The sequence below is a fragment of the Loxodonta africana genome, chromosome 2 (assembly GCF_030014295.1).
Source record: "Loxodonta africana isolate mLoxAfr1 chromosome 2, mLoxAfr1.hap2, whole genome shotgun sequence".
Classification (NCBI taxonomy): Eukaryota; Metazoa; Chordata; class Mammalia; order Proboscidea; family Elephantidae; genus Loxodonta; species Loxodonta africana.
The window spans coordinates 173,276,164-173,299,480 of record NC_087343.1 but is presented as its reverse complement, the minus strand read 5'-3'; the positions used below and the strand labels follow the sequence as shown (position 1 = coordinate 173,299,480).

The 23,317-nt window shown below is 45.0% G+C and overlaps 1 protein-coding gene across 1 annotated transcript; it reads right to left on the bottom strand.

The window, feature by feature from the left end:
* Positions 1–263: 263 nt before the first annotated feature.
* NIPAL4 (NIPA like domain containing 4) lies at positions 264–17,826 on the bottom strand. Its single transcript, XM_064278873.1, has 5 exons — positions 17,465–17,826; positions 10,233–10,289; positions 8,767–8,857; positions 4,069–4,229; positions 264–3,563 (listed from the first exon to the last, which is right to left on the bottom strand). Exons 1-5 carry the CDS (start codon positions 17,790–17,792, stop codon positions 2,923–2,925), a joined length of 1,278 nt encoding a protein of 425 aa, XP_064134943.1. The 5' UTR covers positions 17,793–17,826; the 3' UTR covers positions 264–2,922.
* Between the last annotated feature and the right edge of the window lie 5,491 nt (positions 17,827–23,317).

The window sequence follows — 23,317 nt, the reverse complement described above, 5'->3', positions numbered from 1 at the left end:
AACGTGGCAGTCTGCATCCGTAGAGATTTACAGCTTTGGAAACCCTATGGGGTCCCTATAAGTCACAATCAACTCGTTGGCAGTGGGTTTCTGCTTAATATGGAGCTCTGGTGGTGCAGTGGTTAAGAGGTCGGCTGCTAACCAAAAGGTCAGCAGTTCAAATCCACAAGGGGCTCATTGGGAACCCTATGGAGCAGTTCTACTCTGTCCTATAGGATGACTATGAGTCGGAACTGACACAACAGCAACAGGTTTGGTTTTGGTTTGGGTCTGGTTGATATGCCAAGGTCCCATTAGGATCTGATTGGGGTTGAGAGCTGGCCCCCAAGACAGTATGGGCATGGAAGGACTATTTGGAACAGTATTGTTCCTTCCTTCAAAAAACATCTTTTGAGTGCCAACTATGTCCTATGCACAGAAGATAAACTGTGAATAAAAAACCAACTCTAATGGAGCTTATTCCCAGATGGGAGAAACACAGATAGATCCTAAGAAAATATCAGATCTGCAATTGGGGACAAGTCTAGTCTTTTGGAGAGGCATAGTGTGCCCTGGTGATTGAGAAAGTGGGCTCGGAGCTAGAGATGAACATTGATGGCTCCTGGCAAATTACTTAACCTTTCCCTTTCCTCATATATAAAATGGGGACAAAAATGTATCTTTTGGGGGGATTTGTGAGGATTTAAAGAGAAAATTCATGTGAAGCACTTAGCACTGTGCCTGACACAGTTAACAAGAGATTAATGTCTTCAACTGACTCACTCCATTCCAAAGACAGTTCTCCCCACTCCAGGGAGGAAGTGGCTTGTGGAAGGCCCTGTGGGGACTTTCTTGACAGCCTCAACCCTTCAGAGAGTCCCTGGGTGATGCAAATGGTTAACATGATTGACTGCTAACAGAAAGGTTGGAGTCCACTCAGAGGTGCCTCAGAAGAAAGGCCTGGAAATCTATTTCCAAAACATCAGCTGCTGAAACCCTTACAGAGCACAGATCTACTCTGACACACACGGGATCACCATGAGTCAGAGTCAACTCAGTGGCAACTGGTGGTTAACTAGTACACGCCTTCAGAGATCAGGGACCAGCCCTCCAGCACTAGGGGAACCAGTTTAATCACTCTGTGTCCAAGGAAAGGCAAGATGCAAATATCAAGTAAACACACTCTGAAGTCTTTATTCTTGACCTTGCAGCCCATATTCAGGGCCTTTGGCTTATTTCCATTTGCAAGGTCGAACATGTTGCACTGATTTTAGTTACAGATAGAAATCCACATTGATTAAAAACTGGGGACTTGAGGCTGGAGGTACAGGGAGGCTGTCTGTTGGCCAGCTGAGCCTTTAGAGCTCCAAGGTCAACGAGAGTTGGGCCTGAGCCCGGCTGTGCTTAGGATAGCGGAGGTACACACAAGGTGCAGGTAAGGGGTAGCACAGGGAGGGCTCTGCACCAACTGGAGGGCTAAGGATGGAGTCTTCCCTCTTTATAGCTATCCCGGCTCCCTCACTTCCTGTTCCAATGGTTCTTGTACCATCCCTCACACTCACAGTTAGAAGATGGGAAGGGAAGGGATATCAATTATTATCTCTAGCTGCTTACTTTTTGGATGCCTCTGGCCAAATGTGAGGGGACCAAAGGCAGTCCCCACAGCAGGTGGAGTTGGAGCAGTCATGGCATGCTGCCTCCAGTGTAGGCAGCTCATCAGAGGAGTTGGGGACTTGGTGGCAATCTGGCCAGCAGCCAGAATGCATTTCATGCCAAGCCTGTGCCCCCTACTTGGTCACTGAGGCTCAAAACTGATTCCACCGGCCAAACTTCTGAGGCTGCAGACCAGAAATTATCCCAGAGCCCTTTTGCCCGGGGTTCTTGGCTGGGCGCCAGAGTAAACACAAAACTTAGCTCTTGGTTTCCAGAGGGTCTATGTCTGCTTTCTGCCAAATCCTGACGTTGCTCCTCACACTTCCTCCCACCTCCCCAAATCATACTTTGATTTTACTCCTTGAGGAAAAGGAAAATGTATTCTGGCAAATTCTAGCTCAACAGCCAGGCCATTTTTAAGAGCAGAGCAGTTGCAGTTTCTTTCCAGAGTAAGACAACATGAAATACCGGTTTGGGGAGCAGAGCTTGGCTGTGAAGCCTCTGTTGTTGTTGTTTTGTTTTGGGTTCCAAGATCATTGTCTGACTGACTCCTTAGGGTGTCAAGTGAGAGAGAGAAGGGGCGCGCTAGGGATGGCGTGGATGGAAACAAAGATGCTGACTTCCAGGCTACAGTTCTCGGGGAATGGGCTGGTCGAAATTTTTCCCTGAGACATCAGGTGGCTTTCACTGTAAGGGGGTCAGCTGAGGTCTTGTTTGTGTCTCCGAAGAGGATGTGGTAAAAGCAAGAAGAAATTTTACATTAGTTGCATCTCTGTCACCTCTGGATCGGGAGGCGAGCTGATCCCTCTCTGAGCATCTGGGAGCCAGCTGCACCTCATCCTTGGAATCCTAAGGAACACGATTCCATTTCAGCATGAGAACTGGTGCTAAGGATTTTCCGACAACTAATAAATTAATAAATATCTCAAGGAAGTTCTCAGACTCTGCTACATTCAACGGGTCAGTTTATGCCTTCTTCCCAACAACATATGCAGCCAGAGATGGCACCAGGGACAAGTGGGAAGGAAGGTCCAGGGGACCTGCTGGCACCAATGTAAACTAGGGATATTTGGTCACTGAGGCTGTGTTTCCAGAAAGTTCTACCGCCACCGCTCATCGGGTAGGGATTTTTCTCCTGGACACAATGATGAGGTATAAATAAAATTCTCAAAGGAAGATAGCCCATTGGAAACAGGCAATGCGGTTGTGCTGAAAATAACCAGGTGGTTCTGAAATTGAGAGGTTGGGCTGTACCACAGGGCTCAACCTCTCCCTCGTGTATTCCGAGTTTTAAGAATGGATTGTAAATACTTTGGGCTTCTCTTCTGGAGATGGTGTGCTGGAGAGTTCCATGTTGTTCACAAGAACGTTCTTATCTTCCAGTCTAATGACAGTGGGCTCTGGGCTGGGAGCTGGGGTTGGGGTTGGGGTTGAGTTTTTGTGCATGTGGGGCAAGCTAGCCAAACTGACATCCAGATCCTTGAAAGCATGAAGCATGAACACAGCCAGGATGATGGTGACAAAGCCAGAGAGGGTGCCCACAATGTCCACAGCAGACATGCTGTGCCACTCCTTGAAGAGGATGATGGAGGTGGTAATCACCACTGTGGTGAAGAACACGTAGTAGATGGGGAACACCAAGGAGGTGTTGAAAATGTCCAGCGCCCTGTTGAGGAAGTTGACCTGAGTGCTGAGCGAGAGCGCCAGGATGAGGGACAAGATGTAGGGGAGGGGATGCCGCACAACCGGCAACCCCTGGAAGAAGTTCTTAATGGTGATGCCCAGTCCCTTGACGGCAGACACAGAGAAGGCCCCGATCACAGAGCAGATGATGATGTAAACCAGGATATTCCTCTGCCCATAACGTGGGGCAATGACAAAGATAAGGATGAGGCAGAACACCATCATAAGCACGGCAAACACGATGAACCCTTCAGGAGGGGAGGGAGAGAGAGAATCTGAGCTTTAGATAACGTGATTCACACTAGAGCCCCACACACATGGCAACAGGACATAATGTTAAGTGCTTGGGTTCCAGTTCTAACTTTACAACTTTTAAATAAATTGGGCAAATTTCCTCATCTGTAAAATAGAATTATTAATAGGGCCTTTCTCAGAGGGCTGTTTTGTGGTATTAGATGAGATGATGGACATAAAGCATTTAAAACGGTACCTGGCAAATAATAAACACTTAAGAAATGGCTTCTTTTTTTTTTTTTATCCATATATATCAGGTTAGGAAGCCTTTAAGCTAGTATTCCTAAGAAGTACCAGTCCACTTTCTTTAGCTTGCTGTCTCCCCCAGCTGGCAGCCCCTGAGATGGTTAGAACCCAGTCAGACCATCCATGTGGTACACACACACACACACACACACAGACACACACGCACACACACACGGGTGTGTGTTTTCCTGCTCACGGGTGCTGGGAACCCACCTGTGTCTTTCATCTTGGAAGCCATCTCAATGACTGTGGTGACCTTCTCTTCCTCAGGGGCGTGTATCACCATCACGGTGCTGCCAGCCACACAGATCACACAGCCCAACTTTCCCAGCAGATTCAGAGTCTCTCCCAGGAAATACGAGGAGAGAATGGCACTGCATGTGGAAATGGGATAAAGTGATTAAACAACATGCCTGTAGCAGGGTCATGAAGTAAAATGGAGGCTAGGCAAGCACTAACAGAGAACAACGGATCAGGGCTTATTGCTCTCTCACGTGGAGCTTTTCTACACCCCCAAAACATGTTTGAAATAGAAACTCATTTATGGGAGGGTTACCATGTGTGCTCGAAGAACAGAAATGAATGTGGATTTCCTCCATATTACAGTCTGGAAGTATCCTAAAACGAAGTATTGGGAGTCTCCTTCAAAGCGCTCTTGTCCAACTTCTCCACTTGTCTACCCAATGACCACATTCTCTCTTAACATTGCTGACACATGGCTTTCAGCCTTGGCTTATACACCTCTGGAGGCAGGGAACTCACCCCCTCACAAACCAAATAAATCCATTGTAGATTCACTGTAATTATTGACCAATTATATACCAAAAACCAGTTGCCATTGAGTTGATTCCAACTCATGGTGACTCCATGTCTGTCAAGAGTAGAATGTATTCCATAGGGTTTTCAACAGCTGATTTTTTGGAAGCCGATCACCAAGCCTTGCTTTTGAAGCACCTCTGGGTGGGCTCAAACATTCAACGTTTTGGTTAGCAGTCAAGCATGTTAACCATTTGCACCACCCAGGGACTCCAGACCAATATATACCTCCTGATAATTTCTATTCACTGTCCCATTTCTGTTCTTTGGGTCATGCTGGACAAATCAATTCCTTCTTCCATTTGTGCATGTCAATATGATCACCCACACCACCACAATGACAATAATTATAGGCACTATGTCTTCAGACATATTATAAAAAAGGTACTGTGCTGGGAACTGAAGGAAGCCTGGTAGCACAGTGGTTAAGTGCTCAGCTACTAACGAAAAGGTTGGCAGTTTGAACCCACCAGCTGCTCTGTGAGAGAAAAATGTGGCAGTCGCTTCCATAAAAGATTACAGCCTTGAAAACGGTATGAGGCAGCTCTACTCTGTCCTATAGGGTCGCTATGAGTTGGAATCGACTTGACAGCAACGGGTTTTCAACGGGTGCTAGAAACTTTCATTTATTATCTCACTAACATCTCACAACTCTCTAGTGAAGTAAAAAATACTAAACTTGTTTTACAAAAGAAAAATGTGATTTCAGAAAAGGTAAAATAATGAGGAAAGGTCATACAACTGGTAAGTAGCAGAGCCAGGATTTGAATTCAAGCACTGTCTACTTATAAAGCCTATGGTTGTCACTCTACACCTTAGTGAAGAAAATTCTTGTGGCTTCCTGAGTCTTCTCTTTTCTGGGAAAAATGCCTGCAGCTCCTTGCTACCCCTCACCAACATGATTTTCATTCCCCTCACTACCTCCAGATGAGCCAGGAGAGGTGAGGGGTGAGGGTAGGGAAATGGGCAAACCAGGTATGATCACTGGTGCATCCTTCTGTTTCTTTACAAAGGTAGCATTGTTACAGGGTAGAGATCTGCAGGCTGACCAGGGACCCGATTAAGTTAAAAAAAAAAATCCGGGTTAAAAGTATCAGGAGAGATGGGATTGATATCTAAGTTCCGCTGTCTGTCTGCCTCTTAAAGCTACCAAAAACATTTCACCCACAATGCCTTGTTCAAGAGAGTCTGACGGTATTAGCATAGGAAGGGGTCATGCCCCAGAGAATTCCATGCCTTTCCAACTTCTGGGGGTGGGTATTTGTTAATCAGATACACAATAGCGTTATCATAGCTACTTGAGATCAACCATGCCAACCGTACAACTATGAGTCATGGTTCTATTTGTTTTTTGATTAATGTTGCAAATTGGTCATTAAGACGGTAAAACAAAACAGAGGATGTGGTTGGTTAGGGTTTACCAGGGTTCTAGGGTTAGCCTGGGGCCCTGGTGGTACAGTGGTTAGGAGCTTGGCTGCTAACCGAAAGGTCGGCAGTTTGAATCCACCAGCTGGTCCTTGGAAATCCTATGGGGCAGTTCTACTACATCCTATAGGGACACTATGAGTCAGAATCAACTTGATGGCAAGGTGTTTTATTTGGTTTGGTTTGGTAAGGTTAGGATGGAATCCTTGGGTGGTGCAAATTGTTAACATACTTGGCTGCTAACCAAAAAGTTGAAAGTTCGAGGTAATCCAGAGTTGCCTTGGAAGAAAGGCCTGGCAAATTCCTTTCAAAAAATCAGCCATTGAAACTCTCTATAACATGTAGTACAGTTCTACTCTGACACACACAGGGTTGCTCTTAGTCAGAAATGACTGGACGGCAACTGGTTAAGGTTAGGCTAAGAATCAGAGTCTTGCTTCAAATGGGGCTTTGGGGACCCCCAAAGAGGAGCTACTCTGAGTCTGTAGCTCAGAAGGACAGTGGGAAGCACATACATTTGGTATCATTTACTTTTAAGGCTATCACATGTTTTTTGAATGCTTGAGAGGCAACATGGCATAGTGGCTGTCTCAGTTATCTAGTGCTGCTATAACAGATACCACAAGCGGATGGCTTTAACAAAGAGAAATTTATTTCCTCACAGTAAAGTAGGCTGAAAGTCCAAATTCAGGGTGTCTGCTCCAGGGGAAGCCTTTCTTTCTCTCTGTCAGCCTTCTCATCAATCTTCCCCCGGACTGCCCTACACAGGGACCCCGGGTCCAAAAGACGCGCTCTGCTCCTGGCACCGCTTACTTGGTGGTATAAGGTCCCCCATTCTCTGCTTGCTTCCTTTCCCTTTGTCTCTTGTAAGGTAAAAGGTGGTGCAGGCCACACCCCAGGGAAACTCCCTTTACATTGGATTAAGGATGCGACATCAGTAAGGGTGTTACAATCCCACCTTAATCCTCTTCAACATAAAACCACACAATACTCAGAATCATGGCCCAGCCAAATTGATACACACATTTTTAGGGAGACATAATTCAATCCTTGACAGTGGCTAAGCACACAAACTCTCACATCAGACTACATGGGTAGGAATCCTGGCTTGGACACCTTGAACCTGGACCACCTTGGCCAAGTTACTTTCTCACCCTCAGGTCCTGCCTACATTCTAATTCCTAGGACTGCTGTGAGGATTAAACGAGTTAAATTAAAACACACGGAACACATTTAGCACATAGTAAGCCCTCACTACAGCCTTCACTCAACATAAAAAAAAAAAACCCTCACAACTGGACCAGTGAGCAACATCAGGATAAATGGAGAAAAGATTGACGTCATGGATTTCATTTTACTTAGACCCACAATCAATGCCCATGGAAGCAGCAGTCAAGAAATCAAACAACACATTGTACTGGGAAAATCTGCTGCAAAATACCTCTTTAATGTGTTGAAAAGGAAAGATTTCACTTTGAGGACTAAGGTGCGCCTGGCCCAAGCCATGGTAGTTTTAATCGCCTCACACGCATACGAAAGCTGAAGGAAGACCAAAGAAGAATTGATGCCTTTGAATTACGGTTTTGGTGAAGAATACTGAATATATCATGGACTGCCAGAAGAACAAATCTGTCTTGGGAAAAGTACAGTCAGAATGTTCCTTAGAAGTAAGGATGGTGAGACTTTGTCTCAGGTACTTTGGACATGTGATCAGGAGGGACCAGTCCCTGGAGGAGGACATCACGCTTGGTAAAGTTGAGGGTCAGTGAAAGAGAGGAAGACCCTCAATGAGATGGACTGACACAGTGGCTCAAACATAGCAATGATTGTGAGGATGGCACAGGACTGAGCTGTGTTTCATTCTCTTGTACATAGGGCCGCTATGAGTCAGTACCGACTCAAAGCTACCTAATAACAACAAGTCTTCAGTATATGTTAGCCGTGGTAATTCTTTGAAGGCCATGCTGTACTCTGCGTTTTCTGTGCATTATCTCATTTAGTCCTTGAAACAATGCTCCCCGGTAGGTGTACATTAGCATTCTGATTTTGAAGATGGGGAAAGTGAGGCTTAGCGTGGTTAAATGACTTGACCATGGTAATATAACTTCTAGGTGGTAGAGCTAGGACTAGAACTCAGACAGTGTTAACCTAGGGCTCATGTTTTTGACTTGTATGCTTCTCTGATTGTAGTACCAAAATACCGACATGAGACACTCAGCCTGGTGGCAGTGGAAGACCTTTCAAATGGGTTTAGGACTTGGCCTATCCTGTCCCTCTATTTTCCAGTAAGTTAAGGGGATTCTGGAAACCCTGGTGGTGTAGTGGTTAAGAGCTATGGCTGCTAATCAAAAGGATGGCAGTTCGAATCCACCAGGCACTCCTTGGAAACACTATGAGACAATTCTACTCCGTCCTACAGCATTGCTACGAGTTGGAATCAACTCAACAGCAATGGGTTTTTTGTTGTTTTTTTTTGTTTGTTTGTTTAAGGGGATTCTGCGGTAATTGGCAGCAAACAACCCAAGGGTCCAAAGCATTGAAAAACACCCTGTCACTTACAGCCACGTCCCTGATTGTCAAGTGAGGCATTCTGGCCCCATTTGGTAGTTCCAGGCCTCAACAAACTAAGTACAAGAAGGAGCCAGAGTCAGCTAGAGAGAGGATGCTAACCTTATAAGGATGCTCAGTGCTCCCAGAGGTGTGACAACTGTTGCAGGGGCAAACGCATAGGCCCCGAAGTTGGCAACTTCTCCAGCAGCCACTAGGAAATTAAGGGAGAAAAGATATTAGCGTGGCTCTGATGCACCGTCTCCAGAGCAGATGAATCTGGGTAGAGTCTCCTTCATTCTGTGTTTACTCATTTGTAGAACTCCAGACGAAGACAAACACATAAACAAAAAACTAAACTCATTGCCGTCGAGTCGATTTTGACTCATAGCAACCCTACAGGACAGAATAGAACTGCCCCATAGTTTCCATGGAGCACCTAGTGGACTCGAACTGCTGACCTTTTGGTTAGCAGCCAGACTCTTAACCACTACGCCACCAGGCCAGCAATCCTTAAAATCCTGATTCCGATCCTGATGCTCGCTCCCTAGAGGGTGTGACCAGAAGGTCAGGCCTAGACTATTCTGATCAAATTCTTTCACTTTAAAGATGGGACAACTAAGGCCCAGAGTCCAAGGTCACATGACAAGTTTGTGGATAGAAGCCTTCTTGTTTTCAGGCCTCTTGGCTGCCATTCCAGGTACGTTTAAGTGTGTCTCATGGACTGCCAATGTTTTGGTCTGAATTTTCAAGGTCAGTTCTAGAAAGTGCTAATTACCAAATAAAAAAGTTACATTTATTGATTCTCCAGGTACCAACTGGTCCACAGACTCCTCTTTCCCAGGGGAACTAATAGACAGTCTCAAACAATAGGCAGGTGGTTAGCAAAGGTCTGACATTCCCAAGAGGCCTAAGTTCTCCCATTTGAGTCTCTAGTTTGCAAACCCCTGCAAGTGCCTTTTTCATCTCTCTGCCGGTAGAGAAAACCTGAGTCTCCCCTTTGTCAAAGATGCAATAGCTCTGGTTAAAACTTGGATCAAAACCTGACTTAGGGAATTGTAAAGGGAAACCTGGCCACTTTTTCATCTAAAAAATTAGGATTTGAAAGCCAGAGAGGCTGAGTAGAAAGTGGGGAAAACGCATGAGCGTGCAAATTTGGGCAAATCTTGGGAGGCAGACCAGCTATCATCTAAATGGGCCAGCAAGTTGCCTGTGAGCAGGGAAGTTGGCTTAAGAGTTCCAATCTTGACCATGTTATTCAGAAATCCAAGAGGCTCCAAAAAGGCAGTGATATTATCTCCCTGTGTTCAAGGGAAGTTGAGAAAAAAATATGCCTTTATCAGCAGCTGTGTATAAATGTTTCCGGGATAGATGTTTCCTTGACAAAAGACTGATTTTGGGCTGAGAAAGGGATCTGAGATGAGGGTAAGATGTTCTACCCACAAAGGCTGTCAAGGTGTTTTCCTAGAATCTGGGTCTCAGATTCATCTTTTGCACAGTAGAGGCAGAAATGCCCCATCTATCCTCCCTTTCACCTCCACCCTTGCTATCAATAGGTCACTCCCATTAGCAGCAGAGAACTCACTTACTGGTAAGAAATCCAGCCCACCACATTCCATCCTTCAGGTAGCCATAACCTCCATCCACTGTAGAAAGGAATGGACATGAAGTTAGAATTTGGCCATATTTTCTCGAGACTCTTTCCTAACTCTGCCTTCACCCTTCACTCCCCAACCTCTCAATGTGCCTTGGGCTTGGTTCTGGGCCCTCTCTTGAGTGAGTTCATCCATTTGCAAGGTTTTCAATACCATCTATATACTTGTTCTTCATTTCGTATTTGTAGCCTGGACCATTCTTCTCAGCCCAGGTGTGTATATCCAACTGCCCACTTGACATCTCCAAACACAGTAGGTTCTACCTTCACGCTATCTCTCAAATCCACCTCTTCTCTCCATTCCCATTGCCATTTCCCAAGTCCAGGTTCTGTTGTCTCTCTCTCCTAATTGGTCTTCCAGTCTCCAGTCTCATCCCTCAATCCATTCTCTATCCAGCAACTTTTCAAATTCTAACTTGGACTTTGTCACTCCCCTGCCTAAAACATTTCAATCACTTGCAATTACACTCAACTTCTAAGGCACAGTTTATAAGACCCTTCATGATATGGCCCCTACTTCATCTTTCACCTCTCTATGCTCCAGCTCATTTTGAGTAGTGCCACATCAGCAAATGAAGGTGCCGAAAGCTTTACTCCATCCACATCATGAAGGTAGACTCTACTTTGAGGAGGCAGCTCTTCCCCAGTCATCTTTTGAGTGCCTTACAACCCGGGGGGCTCATCTTCTAGCAGTATATCAGACAATGTTCTGCTGCTATTCATAAGGTTTTCACTGGCTAATGCTTTTCAGAAGTAGAATGCCGGGTCCTTCCTCCTAGTCTGTCTTAGTCTGGAAGCTCAGCTGAAACCTGTCCTCCATGGGTGACTCTGCTGGTATCTGAATACTGGTGGCATAGCTTCCAGCATCACAGCAACACTGATGTGGCATGACTCAAAATGCGAAGAAACAGCTGCAAACATCCATTAATAATCGGAACCTGGAATGTACAAAGTATGAATCTAGGAAAACTGGAAATTGTCAAAAATGAAATGGAACACATAAACATCGATATCCTAGGCATTAGTGAGCTGAAATGGACTGGTATTGGCCATTTTGAATCAGACAATCATATAGTCTACTATTCTGGGAATGACAACTCAGAGAGGAATGGGGTTGCATTCATTGTCAAAAAGAACATTTCAAGATCCATCCTGAAGTACAACACTGTCAGTGATAGGATAATATCCATACACCTACAAGGAAGACCAGCTAATACGACTATTATTCAAATTTACGCACCAACCACTAGGGCCAAAGATGAAGAAATAGAAGATTTTTATCAGCTGCTGCAGTCTGAAATTGATAGAACATGCAATCAAGATGCATTGATAATTACTGGCGATTGGAATGCAAAAGTTGGAAACAAAGAAGAAGGATCAGTAGTTGGAAAATATGGCCTTGGTGATAGAAACAATGCCAGAGATCGAATGACAGAATTTTGCAAGACCAACAAGTTCTTCATTGCAAATATCTTCTTTCACTGACATAAACGGCGACTATGCACATGGACCTCACCAGATGGAACACACAGAAATCAAATTGACTACATCTGTGGAAAGAGATGATGGAAAAGCTCAATATTACCAGTTGGAACAAGGCCAGGGGCCAACTGTGGAACAGACCATCAATTGCTCATATGCAAGTTCAAGCTGAAACTGAAGAAAATCAGAGCAAGTCCACGAGAGCCAAAATATGACCTTGAGTATATCCCACCTGAATTTAGAGACCATTCTCAAGAACAGATTTGATGCATTGAACACTAGTGACCGCAGACCAGATGAGTTGTGGAATTACATCAAGGACATATTCCATGAAGAAAGCAAGAGGTCATTGAAAAGACAGAAAAGAAAGAAAAGACCAAGGTGGATGTCAGAGGAGACTCTGAAACTTGGTCTTGAGTGTTGAGCAGCTAAAGCAAAAGGAAGAATTCATGAAGCAAAAGAACTGAACAGAAAATTTCAAAGGGCCTCTCAAGAAGACAAAATGAAGTGTTGTAATGACATGTGCAAAGAGCTGGAGATGGAAAACCAAAAGGGAAGAACACGCTCGGCATTTCTCAAGCGAAAGAACTGAAGAAAAAATTCAAGCCTCAAGTTGCAATAGTGAAGGATTCCATGGGGAAAATATTAAATGATGCAGGAGGCATCAAAAGAAGATGGAAGGAATACACAGAGTCATTATACCCAAAAGAATTAGTTGAAATTCAACCATTTCAAGAGGTGGCATATGATCAGGAACCGATGGTACTGAAGGAAGAAGTCCAAGCTGCTCTGAAGGCATTGGCGAAAAACAAGTCTCCAGGAATTGATGGAATATCAATTGAGATGTTTCAACAAACAGATGCAGCACTGGAGGTGCTCACTCGTCTATGCCAAGAAATATGGAAGACAGCTTCCTGGCCAACTGACTGGAAGAGATCCATATTTATGCCTATTCCCAAGAAAGGTGATCCAACCGAATGTGGAAATTAGACAACAATATCATTAATATCACACACAAGCAAAATTCTGCTGAAGATCATTCAAAAATGGCTGCAGCAGTATATTGACAGGGAACTGCCAGAAATTCAGGCCGGTTTCAGAAGAGGACGTGGAACCAGGGATATCATTGCTGATGTTGGATGGATCCTGGCTGAAAGCAGAGAATACTAGAAGGGTGTTTACCTGTGTTTTATTGACTATGCAAAGGCATTCGACTGTGTGGATCATAACAAACTATGGATAACACTGCGAAGAATGGGAATTCCAGAACACTTAATTGTGCTCATGAGGAAACTTTACATAGATCAAGAGGCAGTTGTTCAGACAGAACAAGGGGATACTGATTGGTTTAAAGTCAGGGTTGTGTTCTTTCACCATATGTATTTAATCTGTATGCTGAACAAATAATTCAAGAAGCTAGACTATATGAAGAAGAACGGGGCATCAAGATTGGAGGAAGACTCATTAACAACCTGCGTTATGCAGATGACACAACCTTGCTTTCTGAAAGTCAAGAGGACATGAAGCACTTCCTAATGAAGATCAAAGACCACAGCCTTCAGTATGGATTACACCTCAACAAAAAGAAAACAAAAATCTTCAAAACTGGACCAATGAGCAACATCATGATAAACGGAGAAAAGATTGAGGTTGTCAAGGATTTCATTTTACTTGGATCCACAATCAACAGCCATGGAAGCAGCAGTCAAGAAATCAAAAGACGCGTTGCATTGGGCAAATCTGCTGCAAAGGACCTCTTCAAAGTGTTGAAGAGCAAAGATGTCACCCTGAAGACTAAGGTGCGCCTGATCCAAGCCATGGTATTTTCGATCGCATCATATGCACGTGAAAGCTGGACAATGAATAAGGAAGGCCGAAGAAGAGTTGATGCCTTTGAATTGTGGTGTTGGCGAAGAATATTGAAAATACCGTGGACTGCCAAAAGAACGAACAAATCTGTCTTGGAAGAAGTACAACCAGAATGCTCCTTAGAAGCAAGGATGGCGAGGCTGTGTCTTACATACTCTGGACATGTTGTCAGGAGGGATCAGTTCCTGGAGAAGGATATCATGCTGGGCAGAGTACAGGGTCAGCAGAAAAGAGGAAGACTCTCAATGAGGTGGATTGACACAGTGGCTGCAACAATGAGCTCAAGCATAATAACGATTGTAAGGATGGCACAGGACCGGGCAGTGTTTCCTTCTGTTGTGCATAGGGTCGCTATGAGTCAGAACCGACTCGACGGCACCTAACAACAACAACAACATGCTCCAGCTATCCTGGACAACTTTCAGTTTCTTGTATCACTCATGTTCTCACCTCTGAGCCTTTGCACATTCTGTTCCTTCTGCCTGGAATACTGTGTCTTCCTCCTTCCCTCTTTGCCTTGTTATTGCCTCACCATTTAGGTCTCAGCTTAGAGAACACCTCTTACAGATGTGCTAACTGGGCTGCATAGAGTCCTAAATGGAACTCTTGATTTTAAATACTCCTCACCGAACCCTGGAATAAAGTAGCCAAAAACAAAAACCAAACAAACAAAAAACCCCAAACCCATTGCCATCAAGTCGATTCCTACTCGTAGTGACCCTGTAGGACAGAGTAGAACTGCCCCATAGAGCTTCCAAGGAGCACCTGGTGGATTCAAACTGCCAACCTTTTGGTTAGCAGCCATAGCTCTTAACCACTACACCACAGGATTTCCCCTGAATAAAACAGCACTCAGTAAACAGCACTTCCATGTACCTAGTTTCTTAAGCCAGAAACGAGGGAATTACCATTGATCCCTTCTTCTCTCCGACACTCCACATCCAGTCCATCCTGTTGATTCTGTTTCCAAAACACACCTCACATGTGTCCACTCCATTGCTACCACCTCTCTCCCAGGCACCATCACTGCTGGCCTGGGTTGAAGAATTGCTTCTAAGTAGGTCCTTTGGTTCCTCTCTTGTCATTGTATAATCTTTCCTCTCACTGCAGCTAGTGGTCTTTTTAAGAATGTGAATCAGATTATGCCACTCCTCAGTTTACAGCTGGCTGATGGTTTCCAATGGCTTTGAGGATAAAAACCAGACTCCTTAACACAGGCTTTCACAGTCTCGTCCCCGCTGTCTCTCCAAACTCACCCCGTGCCACTCTTTTCCTTACTTCAATCTAGTCACTCAGGTTTCCTTTGGTACCTGCCTTTGTACATGCTTTTTCCTGGGTGTGGAATATTCTTCTTAACAGTATTTGCCTGAAACCTATAATCACTCTACAGGTCTCTCTGTCTGAATGCTGGTTCCCTTAAGATCCCCTCTCTGACCCCATTATCTCTATTATTTTCCCTTGAAAATCTCTGTCTCCTTCACTGAACTTTAAAAAACAAAAACAAAAAACAGTTGCTCTCGAGTCAGTTCTGACTCAGGGTGATCCCATGTGTATCAGAGTAGAGCTGTGCTCCATTGTGTTTTCAATGGTTGACTTTTTAGAAGCAGATCACCAGGCTTTTCCTTCGAGGTGCCTTTGGGTAGATCAAACCTCCAATTATAATTTGAGTTCATCTGTTTATTTATTGGCATTTCTCTTACTAAAATGGAAGTGCCAGGAAGCCAGGGACTGTGTTTCGGCACATACCAAAACCAACCATAAAAAAAAAAAAAAAAACATAGCCAATAATAAATATTAGCTATAATGACGATGATGGATGTGTTTTAGACAGTTCCTGAAAACCAGGAAACTCTATGTCATTTTTTGAGACTGCCTATAAAAGTTATGAATCCTGAGGGCATTTACTCCAAGAGTTGAAATCTCAGAAGACACTGAAATAGCAGATCAGAGAGAAGAGGGTGATTCTAGGAAGTTGCCTTTCTGGATTATGAATAATGGTTCTATTAAGTCCCCTGCTAGGGGGTGACTCCCTGGGTTCCCTCTTGAGCACGAGCGGGCATTTTCTTGGCACCTCAGGAGTCTCTGGACTTTTGAACTCTCATCCAGAAGTGAAGGGGAAAGAGCAACAATAACCATTGTTGCCCAGCTTCATTCCCGCACCTCACGTCTCACCATCTTAGAGCACACCTGAGCTTTAGACCTGGGTATCCAACTGCATGGCAAGCCCTTCACCCAGATAACGGTAATACAAATACTACTGCTTACTTTGTGCCAAGCATCTTTCTAAACATGTTACATGTCTTCCCAACAATCCTTGAGCCTGGTACTATTCTCATCCCCATTTTATAGACAAGGAAACTGAGGCACAGAAAGAATACTTTTCTTGCCAGGATCACATCACCAGGAACTGAACAGCCAAAATTGTAACTCCAATAGTCTGATTCCAAAGCCCAACATCCCACAAACACATCAAAGGTACATGTCCAAACTTGAATACATCATCTTCCCATAAACCTGCTCCTCCTGCATTTGTCTCAGAAAATAACACCATCATTTACACAGTTGCTCAAGTCAGAAACCTGAGTCATCCCAGACTCCGCGTTTTTAGCCTCCCTGTAGAGCCTGTCAGCTCCAAACACAGTAGGTTCTACCTTCACGCTATCTCTCAAATCCACCTCTTCTCCCATTGCCATTTCCCAAGTCCAGGTTCTGTTGTCTCTCTCTCCTAATTGGTCTTCCAGTCTCCAGCCTCATCCTTCAATCCATTCTCTATCCAGCAACTTTTCAAATTCTAACTTGGACTTTGTCACTCCCCTGCCTAAAACGTTTAAATCACTTTGCAATTACACTCAACTTCTAAGGCACAGTTTATAAGACCCTTCATGATATAGCCCCTACTTCATCTTTCACCTCTCTATGCTCCAGCTATCCTGGACAACTTTCAGTGTCTTGTATCACTCATGTTCTCACCTCTGAGCCTTGGCACATGCCGTTCCTTCTGTCTGGAATACTGTGTCTTCCTCCTTCGCTCTTCGCCTTGCTATCGCCTCATCATTTAGGTCTCAGCTTAGAGAACATCTCTTACAGAAAACCCTCCCAGTCGCCCAAGTCTGAGCTTTACATGCCCCTCCAACATGTCCTTATTTCCCCCATCATATTGCTTAACCCACTGTAGGACAACTGCCTATGTACTTCGCCGTTTCTCTCACTCAACTCAACGTTCCATGAGGACACTGAACCCCAACGTCTCACATGGCACCTGGCACACAGCAGGTGCACAATCAATGTTGATTCAGTGAGTGAATATCTTGCACATGATTCCTTTGCTCAAGAATTGTTTCATGGATACATATTTTACTTTCCAAACAAGCAAGTCCCTTGTAGACAGAGCCTCAATAATTCTTTTGTAGCCCACAGGGGAGCTCAGTTTAATAGTGAGTGCACATTAGTGTCTGACCCTGGCATGGGCAGAGGTATTTGTATTCCCATTCTGCAGAGAAGCTATGACCTGCCAATGGTGACACAGATGGGAAGAAGTAAAACCAGGACTAGACTAGTTTCTGATTCTTGGTCCTGTAACCCTCCCCTATCTGTATGCAGCCCAATTAGCAAATCATGAAATATTGGAAATGGTGAACAATTTCTCATAAAGGAAGGTCTCCTGTTGATGGCTGGGCTTCCCTACAGGGTTGACAATGAGCCTTTTGGACCCATCTAAGGCCTGGCTCTCAAACTGCTACCCGAGCCCCTGTGAAAAAAAGCTTGCTGTGAGCTCAGCTGCCCTGTGTCCATCCCTGCCCACTCCCAGGAGCTTACCAGCCCGGGTGGCCCCTGTGGCCACCAGTCGCAGGAGGCCTTTCTTCTTCAAGATGACGCTACTGCCAATGAGGAAGCTGGACAGGAAGGCCAGGCCCAGGCCGATGTAGAAACCATAGTTCTGCCTGACCCTCTCCTGCCAGCTGTGAAAGGTGACATTGCTGGGCACCTCAGGGCTGAGGTCACCCACGATCTGGCACAGGACTTCTTGGGACGAGCAATATGCGCTGATCAGGGAACCTGGATGGGAAAGCCATGGGGAGAATGTTACACTGGGGTCCTTTCTATGCTTTAAAAATATTGGAGTGGCCACTGCTTCAGACCCCATGCTTCAACTACTGCAGGATCTCACCCACACAATAGGCCCCAACATAAATAGTAGTTAACATTCTCGGAGTGCTTACTACACGCCAGAGGCCCTATATGCATAAAGTCACCAAATTCTTACAACCCCCTTTCAGGTAAATACCATCTTATATATATATATATATATATATATATATATATATATATATAATTGTTTTATTAGTGTTTTTTCTTTCCCTTTTTTTATTGTGCTTTAAGTGAAAGTTTACTAACCAAGTTAGTCTCCCATACAAAAATTTATATACACCTTGCTATGTACTCCTAGATCCTCTCCCCCAATAAGACAGAACATTCCTCCTCTCCACCCTGTATTTCCATGTCCATTCAGTCAGCTCCTGTCCCCCTGCCCATCTTCTCATCTTGGCTCCTGACAGAAGCTGCCCACATAGTCTCACATGTCTAATTGAGCCAAGAAGCTCACTCTTTACCAGTATCATTTTCTGTCTTATAGTCCAGCCGAAACCCCGTCTGAAGAGCTGGCTTTGGGAATGGTCCCAGTCTTGGACTAACAGAAGGTCTGGGAACCATGACCTCTGAGGTCTTTCTAGTCTCAGTCAGACCATTAAGTCTGGTCTTTTTATGAGAATTTGAGGTCTGCATCCCACTGCTCTCCTGCTCCATCAGCGATTCTCTGTTGTTTTCCCTGTCAGGGCAGTCATCGGTTGTAGCCAGGCACCATCTAGTTCTTCTGGTCTCAGGCTGATGTAGTCTCTGATTTATGTGGTCCTTTCTGTCTCTTGGGCTCATAATTACCTTGTGTCTTTGGTGTTCTTCATTCTCCTTTGCTCCCGGTGGGTTGAGAACCATTGATGCATCTTAGATGGGAGCTTGCTAGCATTTAAAACCCCAGACACCACTCACCAAAGTGGGATGCAGAACGTTTTCTTAATACATTTTGTTATGCCAGTTGACCTAGATGTCTCCTGAAACCATTGTCCCCAGACCCCCGCCCCTTTTACTCTGGCCTTTGAAGCATTCGGTTGTATTCAGGAAACTTCTTTGCTTTTGGTTTAGGCCAGTTGTGCTGACCTCTCCTGTACTGCGTGTTGTCCTTCCCTTACCTAAAATAGTTCTTGTGTACTATTTGATTAATGAATACCCCTCTCCCTCCCTCCCTCCCCACCCTCATAACCATCAAAGAATACTTTCTTCTGTGTTTAAACTATTGCTTGAGTTCTTATAATAGTGGTCTCATACAATATTTGTCCTTTTGCAACTGACTAATTTCACTCAGCATAATGCCTTCCAGATTTCTCCATGTTATGAAATGTTTCACAGATTCATCATTGTTCTTTATCATTGCATAGTATTCCATTGTGTGAATATACCATAATTTATTTATCTATTCATCTGTTGATGGGCACCTTGGCTGCTTCCATCTTTTTGCTATTGTAAACAGTGATGCAATGAACATGGGTATGCATTTATCTGTTTGTGAGAAGGCTCTTATTTCTCTAGGATATATTCCAAGGAGTGGGATTGCTGGATCGTATGGTAGTTATATTTCTAGCTTTTTAAGGAAGCACCAAATTTATTTCCAAAGTGGTTTTTACATTCCCACCAGCAGTGTATAAGTGTTCCAGTCTCTCCACAACCTCTCTAACATTTGTTATTTTGTGTTTTTTGGATTAGTGCCAGCCTTGTTGGAGTGAGATGAAATCTCATTGTAGTTTTGATTTGCATTTCTCTAATGGCTAATGATCATGACCATTTCCTCATGTATCTGTTAGCTCCCTGAATGCCTTCTTTGGTGAAGTGCCTGTTCATATCCTTTGCCCATTTTTTAATTGGGTTATTTGTCCTTTTGTTGTTGAGTTTTTGCAGTATCACGTAGATTTTAGAGATCAGACAGTGATCAGAATTGTCATGGCCAAAAACTTTTTTCCAGTCTGTAGGTAATCTTTTTACTCTTTTGGTGAAGTCTTTGGATGAGCATAGGTGTTTGATTTTTAGGAGCTCCCAGTTATCTAGTTTCTCTTCTGGTGTTTGTGCTAAATACCATCTTTAATCCCCATGTGGAAGCGGAGGCATTAAGCAGTCTGGTACTTTGCCTAAGGACACACAGTCACTAAGTGGCAGAGCCTGAACTCTGGCTGTCTGAATCCAGAGCCCAGTGTGTAACCACTGAGCAGCACTGATGCCCTGCATATTAGTCAGGTTCCCCAAGTTCTCTGGCAGCTTGGAACCCAACCTCCCACCATTCCACAAGAATTCCTCCCTAGCCTCCAACAGCTCCCATCACTCCCAGGGATTCTTCCCTGCCCAGAGGCTTCTTTGTTCACTTATCCCTAACTCAGCGGTTGCACAGAGGGTCATCATGAGTCGGAACTGACTCTGCGACACCCAACAACAATTCAGTGTAGAACTCTTACCTCCCAAATGGGAGACCTGGTTTCAATTCCCAGCCAGTGCATCTCATGTGCAGCCACGCCCTGTCTGTCAGTGGTGGCTTGTGTGTTGCTACGATGCTGAACAAGTTTTAGCAGAGCTTCTGGACTAAGACAGACGAGGAAGGAAGGCCTGGCGATCTACTTCTGAAAATCAGACAGTGAAAACTCTATGGATCACAACAGTCCAATCCACATCCAATCATGGGAATGGCTCAGGAATGGGCGGTGTTTCGTTCCATTGTGCGTGGGGTTGGCAGGAGGCAGGGTCTAACTTGTTGGCAGCTAACAACAATTATGCCAATTGACCTAGATGTCCCCTGATACCATGGTCCCCAGACCCCCACCCCTTTTACTCTGGCCTTTGAAGCATTCGGTTGTATTCAGGAAACTGCTTTGCTTTTGGTTTAGGCCAGTTGTGCTGACCTCTCCTATTTTGTGTGTCGTCCTTCCCTTACCTAAAATAGTTCTTGTGTACTATTTAATTAATGAATACCCCTCTCCCTCCTTCCCTCCCCACCCTCATAACCATCAAAGAATATTTTCTTTTGTGTTTAAACTATTGCTTGAGTTCTTATAATAGTGGTCTCATACAATATTTGTCCTTTTGCAACTGACTAATTTCACTCAGCACAATGCCTTCCAGATTCCTCCGTGTTATGAACAACAACAGTACAGCCACAGTGGAAGACTCATGACAGGTAACATGGGGGAGTGAGGTTAGATAGTTCACAGCCCCTTCTAGGCCTGAAGAAGGCTAAGTGGTGAGCCTCCCATTTGTCAGAACTCACCATTCTCCAGGCCTTGCTTCTAAGACCCCTAGTGCTTATGGTCAGGGCTGGGGTCTCCTTCTGGTCTTGGAGGGATCGGTGTCCCTGCCACCTCATGCAGAATCTGTCTTTAGTTTGCTCTTCAAGTCCTAGAATCCCTGAGAGGCTGAATCAACCCTCTTGTCCCAGAGCCAACCCACTCTTGCTTGCCCACCAGCACAAACCACCAGTCAACCAGTTGCCATTGAGTTAACTCTGACTCATGATGGCCCCCGTGATCCACAGGGTTTTCAATGGTGATTTTTCAGGAGCAGATCATCAGGCCTTTCTTCCAAGGTGCCTATGGGTGGATTCCAACGTTTCGGGTTAACAGCTGATCGCATCAACCATTTACACCACGCAGGGAGTCCTCTGGCACAAACACCGAGGGTTTAGTCTCCAGACAGCAAGGACAAACCTGGGCACGAGGGGCAGATCCACAACCAGAAGTACGAAGCTACAGAAACTCAATGAAATAGTACAAAGAAAAGCCAATCAACCTCCAGGGATACTCCCCACATGGTCCTCTCGTCCATAACTTCCCATGCAGATTCCTCACACTTCACGAAGTCGGTGTAATTACTGTGTCCAGTTTTTAGTTGAAGAAACTGAGGCCCTGAGTTTGGTATCCTGCCTAAGGCTTCATTGGTTGTAAATGGTGAAGACAGAATTTGACCCCAAGCCCAGCTGATACCAAAGCCCATGAGTTTAACCACACACCCCCTCCCCCATAAAGCAGGCAGCAAGGGGGGATGGCACTTAATCTGGTCCCCCGAGGGTTTTTTAAAAATATGAATTGGTTACCAACGTTTAGAAATACGGAAGTTTTACATCTTCAGGTTTGGGGCTACTGTTAAAAATGAGAAGATCTGCTTATTTTACTGGGCATGCCCTCCCGTAAGGCAACACTTGGCTGCAGGTAAGCAGCGGTGGCCACTTAGGACATGTTTTTTGCAATTCCCCAGGGTTCTGACCTGGCTCTTTTCAGTTATTTTTGTTGTATGCTCAGCCTCTGTAGGAATTAGGCTTTGTGACCTCTGGTGATGAAAGGTCTTTTTCAAGCTATGTGTCACAAAGGACCAGGTTCCTGTGCCAAGGACGTACACCTGGACTAAGCTAGAACTCCAGGCCACAGAAGAAGGGCCCCAAAGTCCAAGGTTGGGGAGATTTGGCTTTGGTACACCTGAAGGGCATTGTGGCATCTTAGTGGAACAGGGTAAGGGCAATGCTGACTATTCTCCACGGCACAGAAGTTCACAAGCCCTGTTATTTTCATCTGGGGAAAATGAGACCCTGAGAAGGGGAAGAAACGTGCTTGAGTCACACAAACAGCTGGTGGCAGAGCTGGGTCTGGAACCCTCTAGAAGATATATATCCATGTGCCTTCTGCAGGAGGAGAATCTCCCTTCCCAATATCCGTGTTACATCGAGGGAAGATAAGACAACAAGAAGCTGTCTCTGTTCCTAATCACACCCATTCTGTGCTGCTCACTCCTGTTCCTCCAGTTTGGGCCTCCTCGCCCAAGAACTGGACCTGGGGAGTTCCCTGAGCTCAGGAAATGAGCCAGCACCTGGGAAGATGTGGGCCAAGAAAGGCGACTCCTGAGAATAAGCCTAAGCTGGTTCCCACACCCTCTCCTGCCCTGCCCTCCCGAAGGTGCATCTCCAGCATGCAGGGCCAAAGGGCCCCCTGTGCACTAGGCTACCACTGTGAGGCCTCAGCACCCAAGGAGCTCAACACCCTCCAGGGAGTCAAAAGAAACAGAGGGAGGGTTGGTGAAAAAAGGAAACTTCATTCTGAAGGCGGCGCTCATCTGTAAAATGGGTGTTGGACCAGATGATAACCGCCTTCTCTCCCAGGGTAAATGTGCTTCTTCTGGAGAACATGTTCTGCCCCAAGGGAAGGGGTGAGGCTGAAAATGGCCTTTCAGGAAACTAAACCCAGTCAACACCTGACAGACAGACCAGCTTTGAAAGCATCACCAGTGATGGGAAGAAGTTAGAGAAACAGGGATCTCACATACACTGCAATTCCAAGTCACCGTAGGGAGATGAAGAAACATCAAAAAAAAAAACATGAGCATGGTAGTAGGAGCACAGGTTTTAGAATCCAAGAGCCCTGGTTTTACATTCCATTTCCCCATGTGTGACCTGGACCAAACAAGAGCCTCAGTTTTTGTATCTCTAAAATGGGTATAAAACCTGGCTGCCATGGAGTCAACTCCAACAACAAAGTAATAATGCCTAGTACCTTCTAGAGTTGTTTTAAGGATTAAGTGAGGTAATACAGG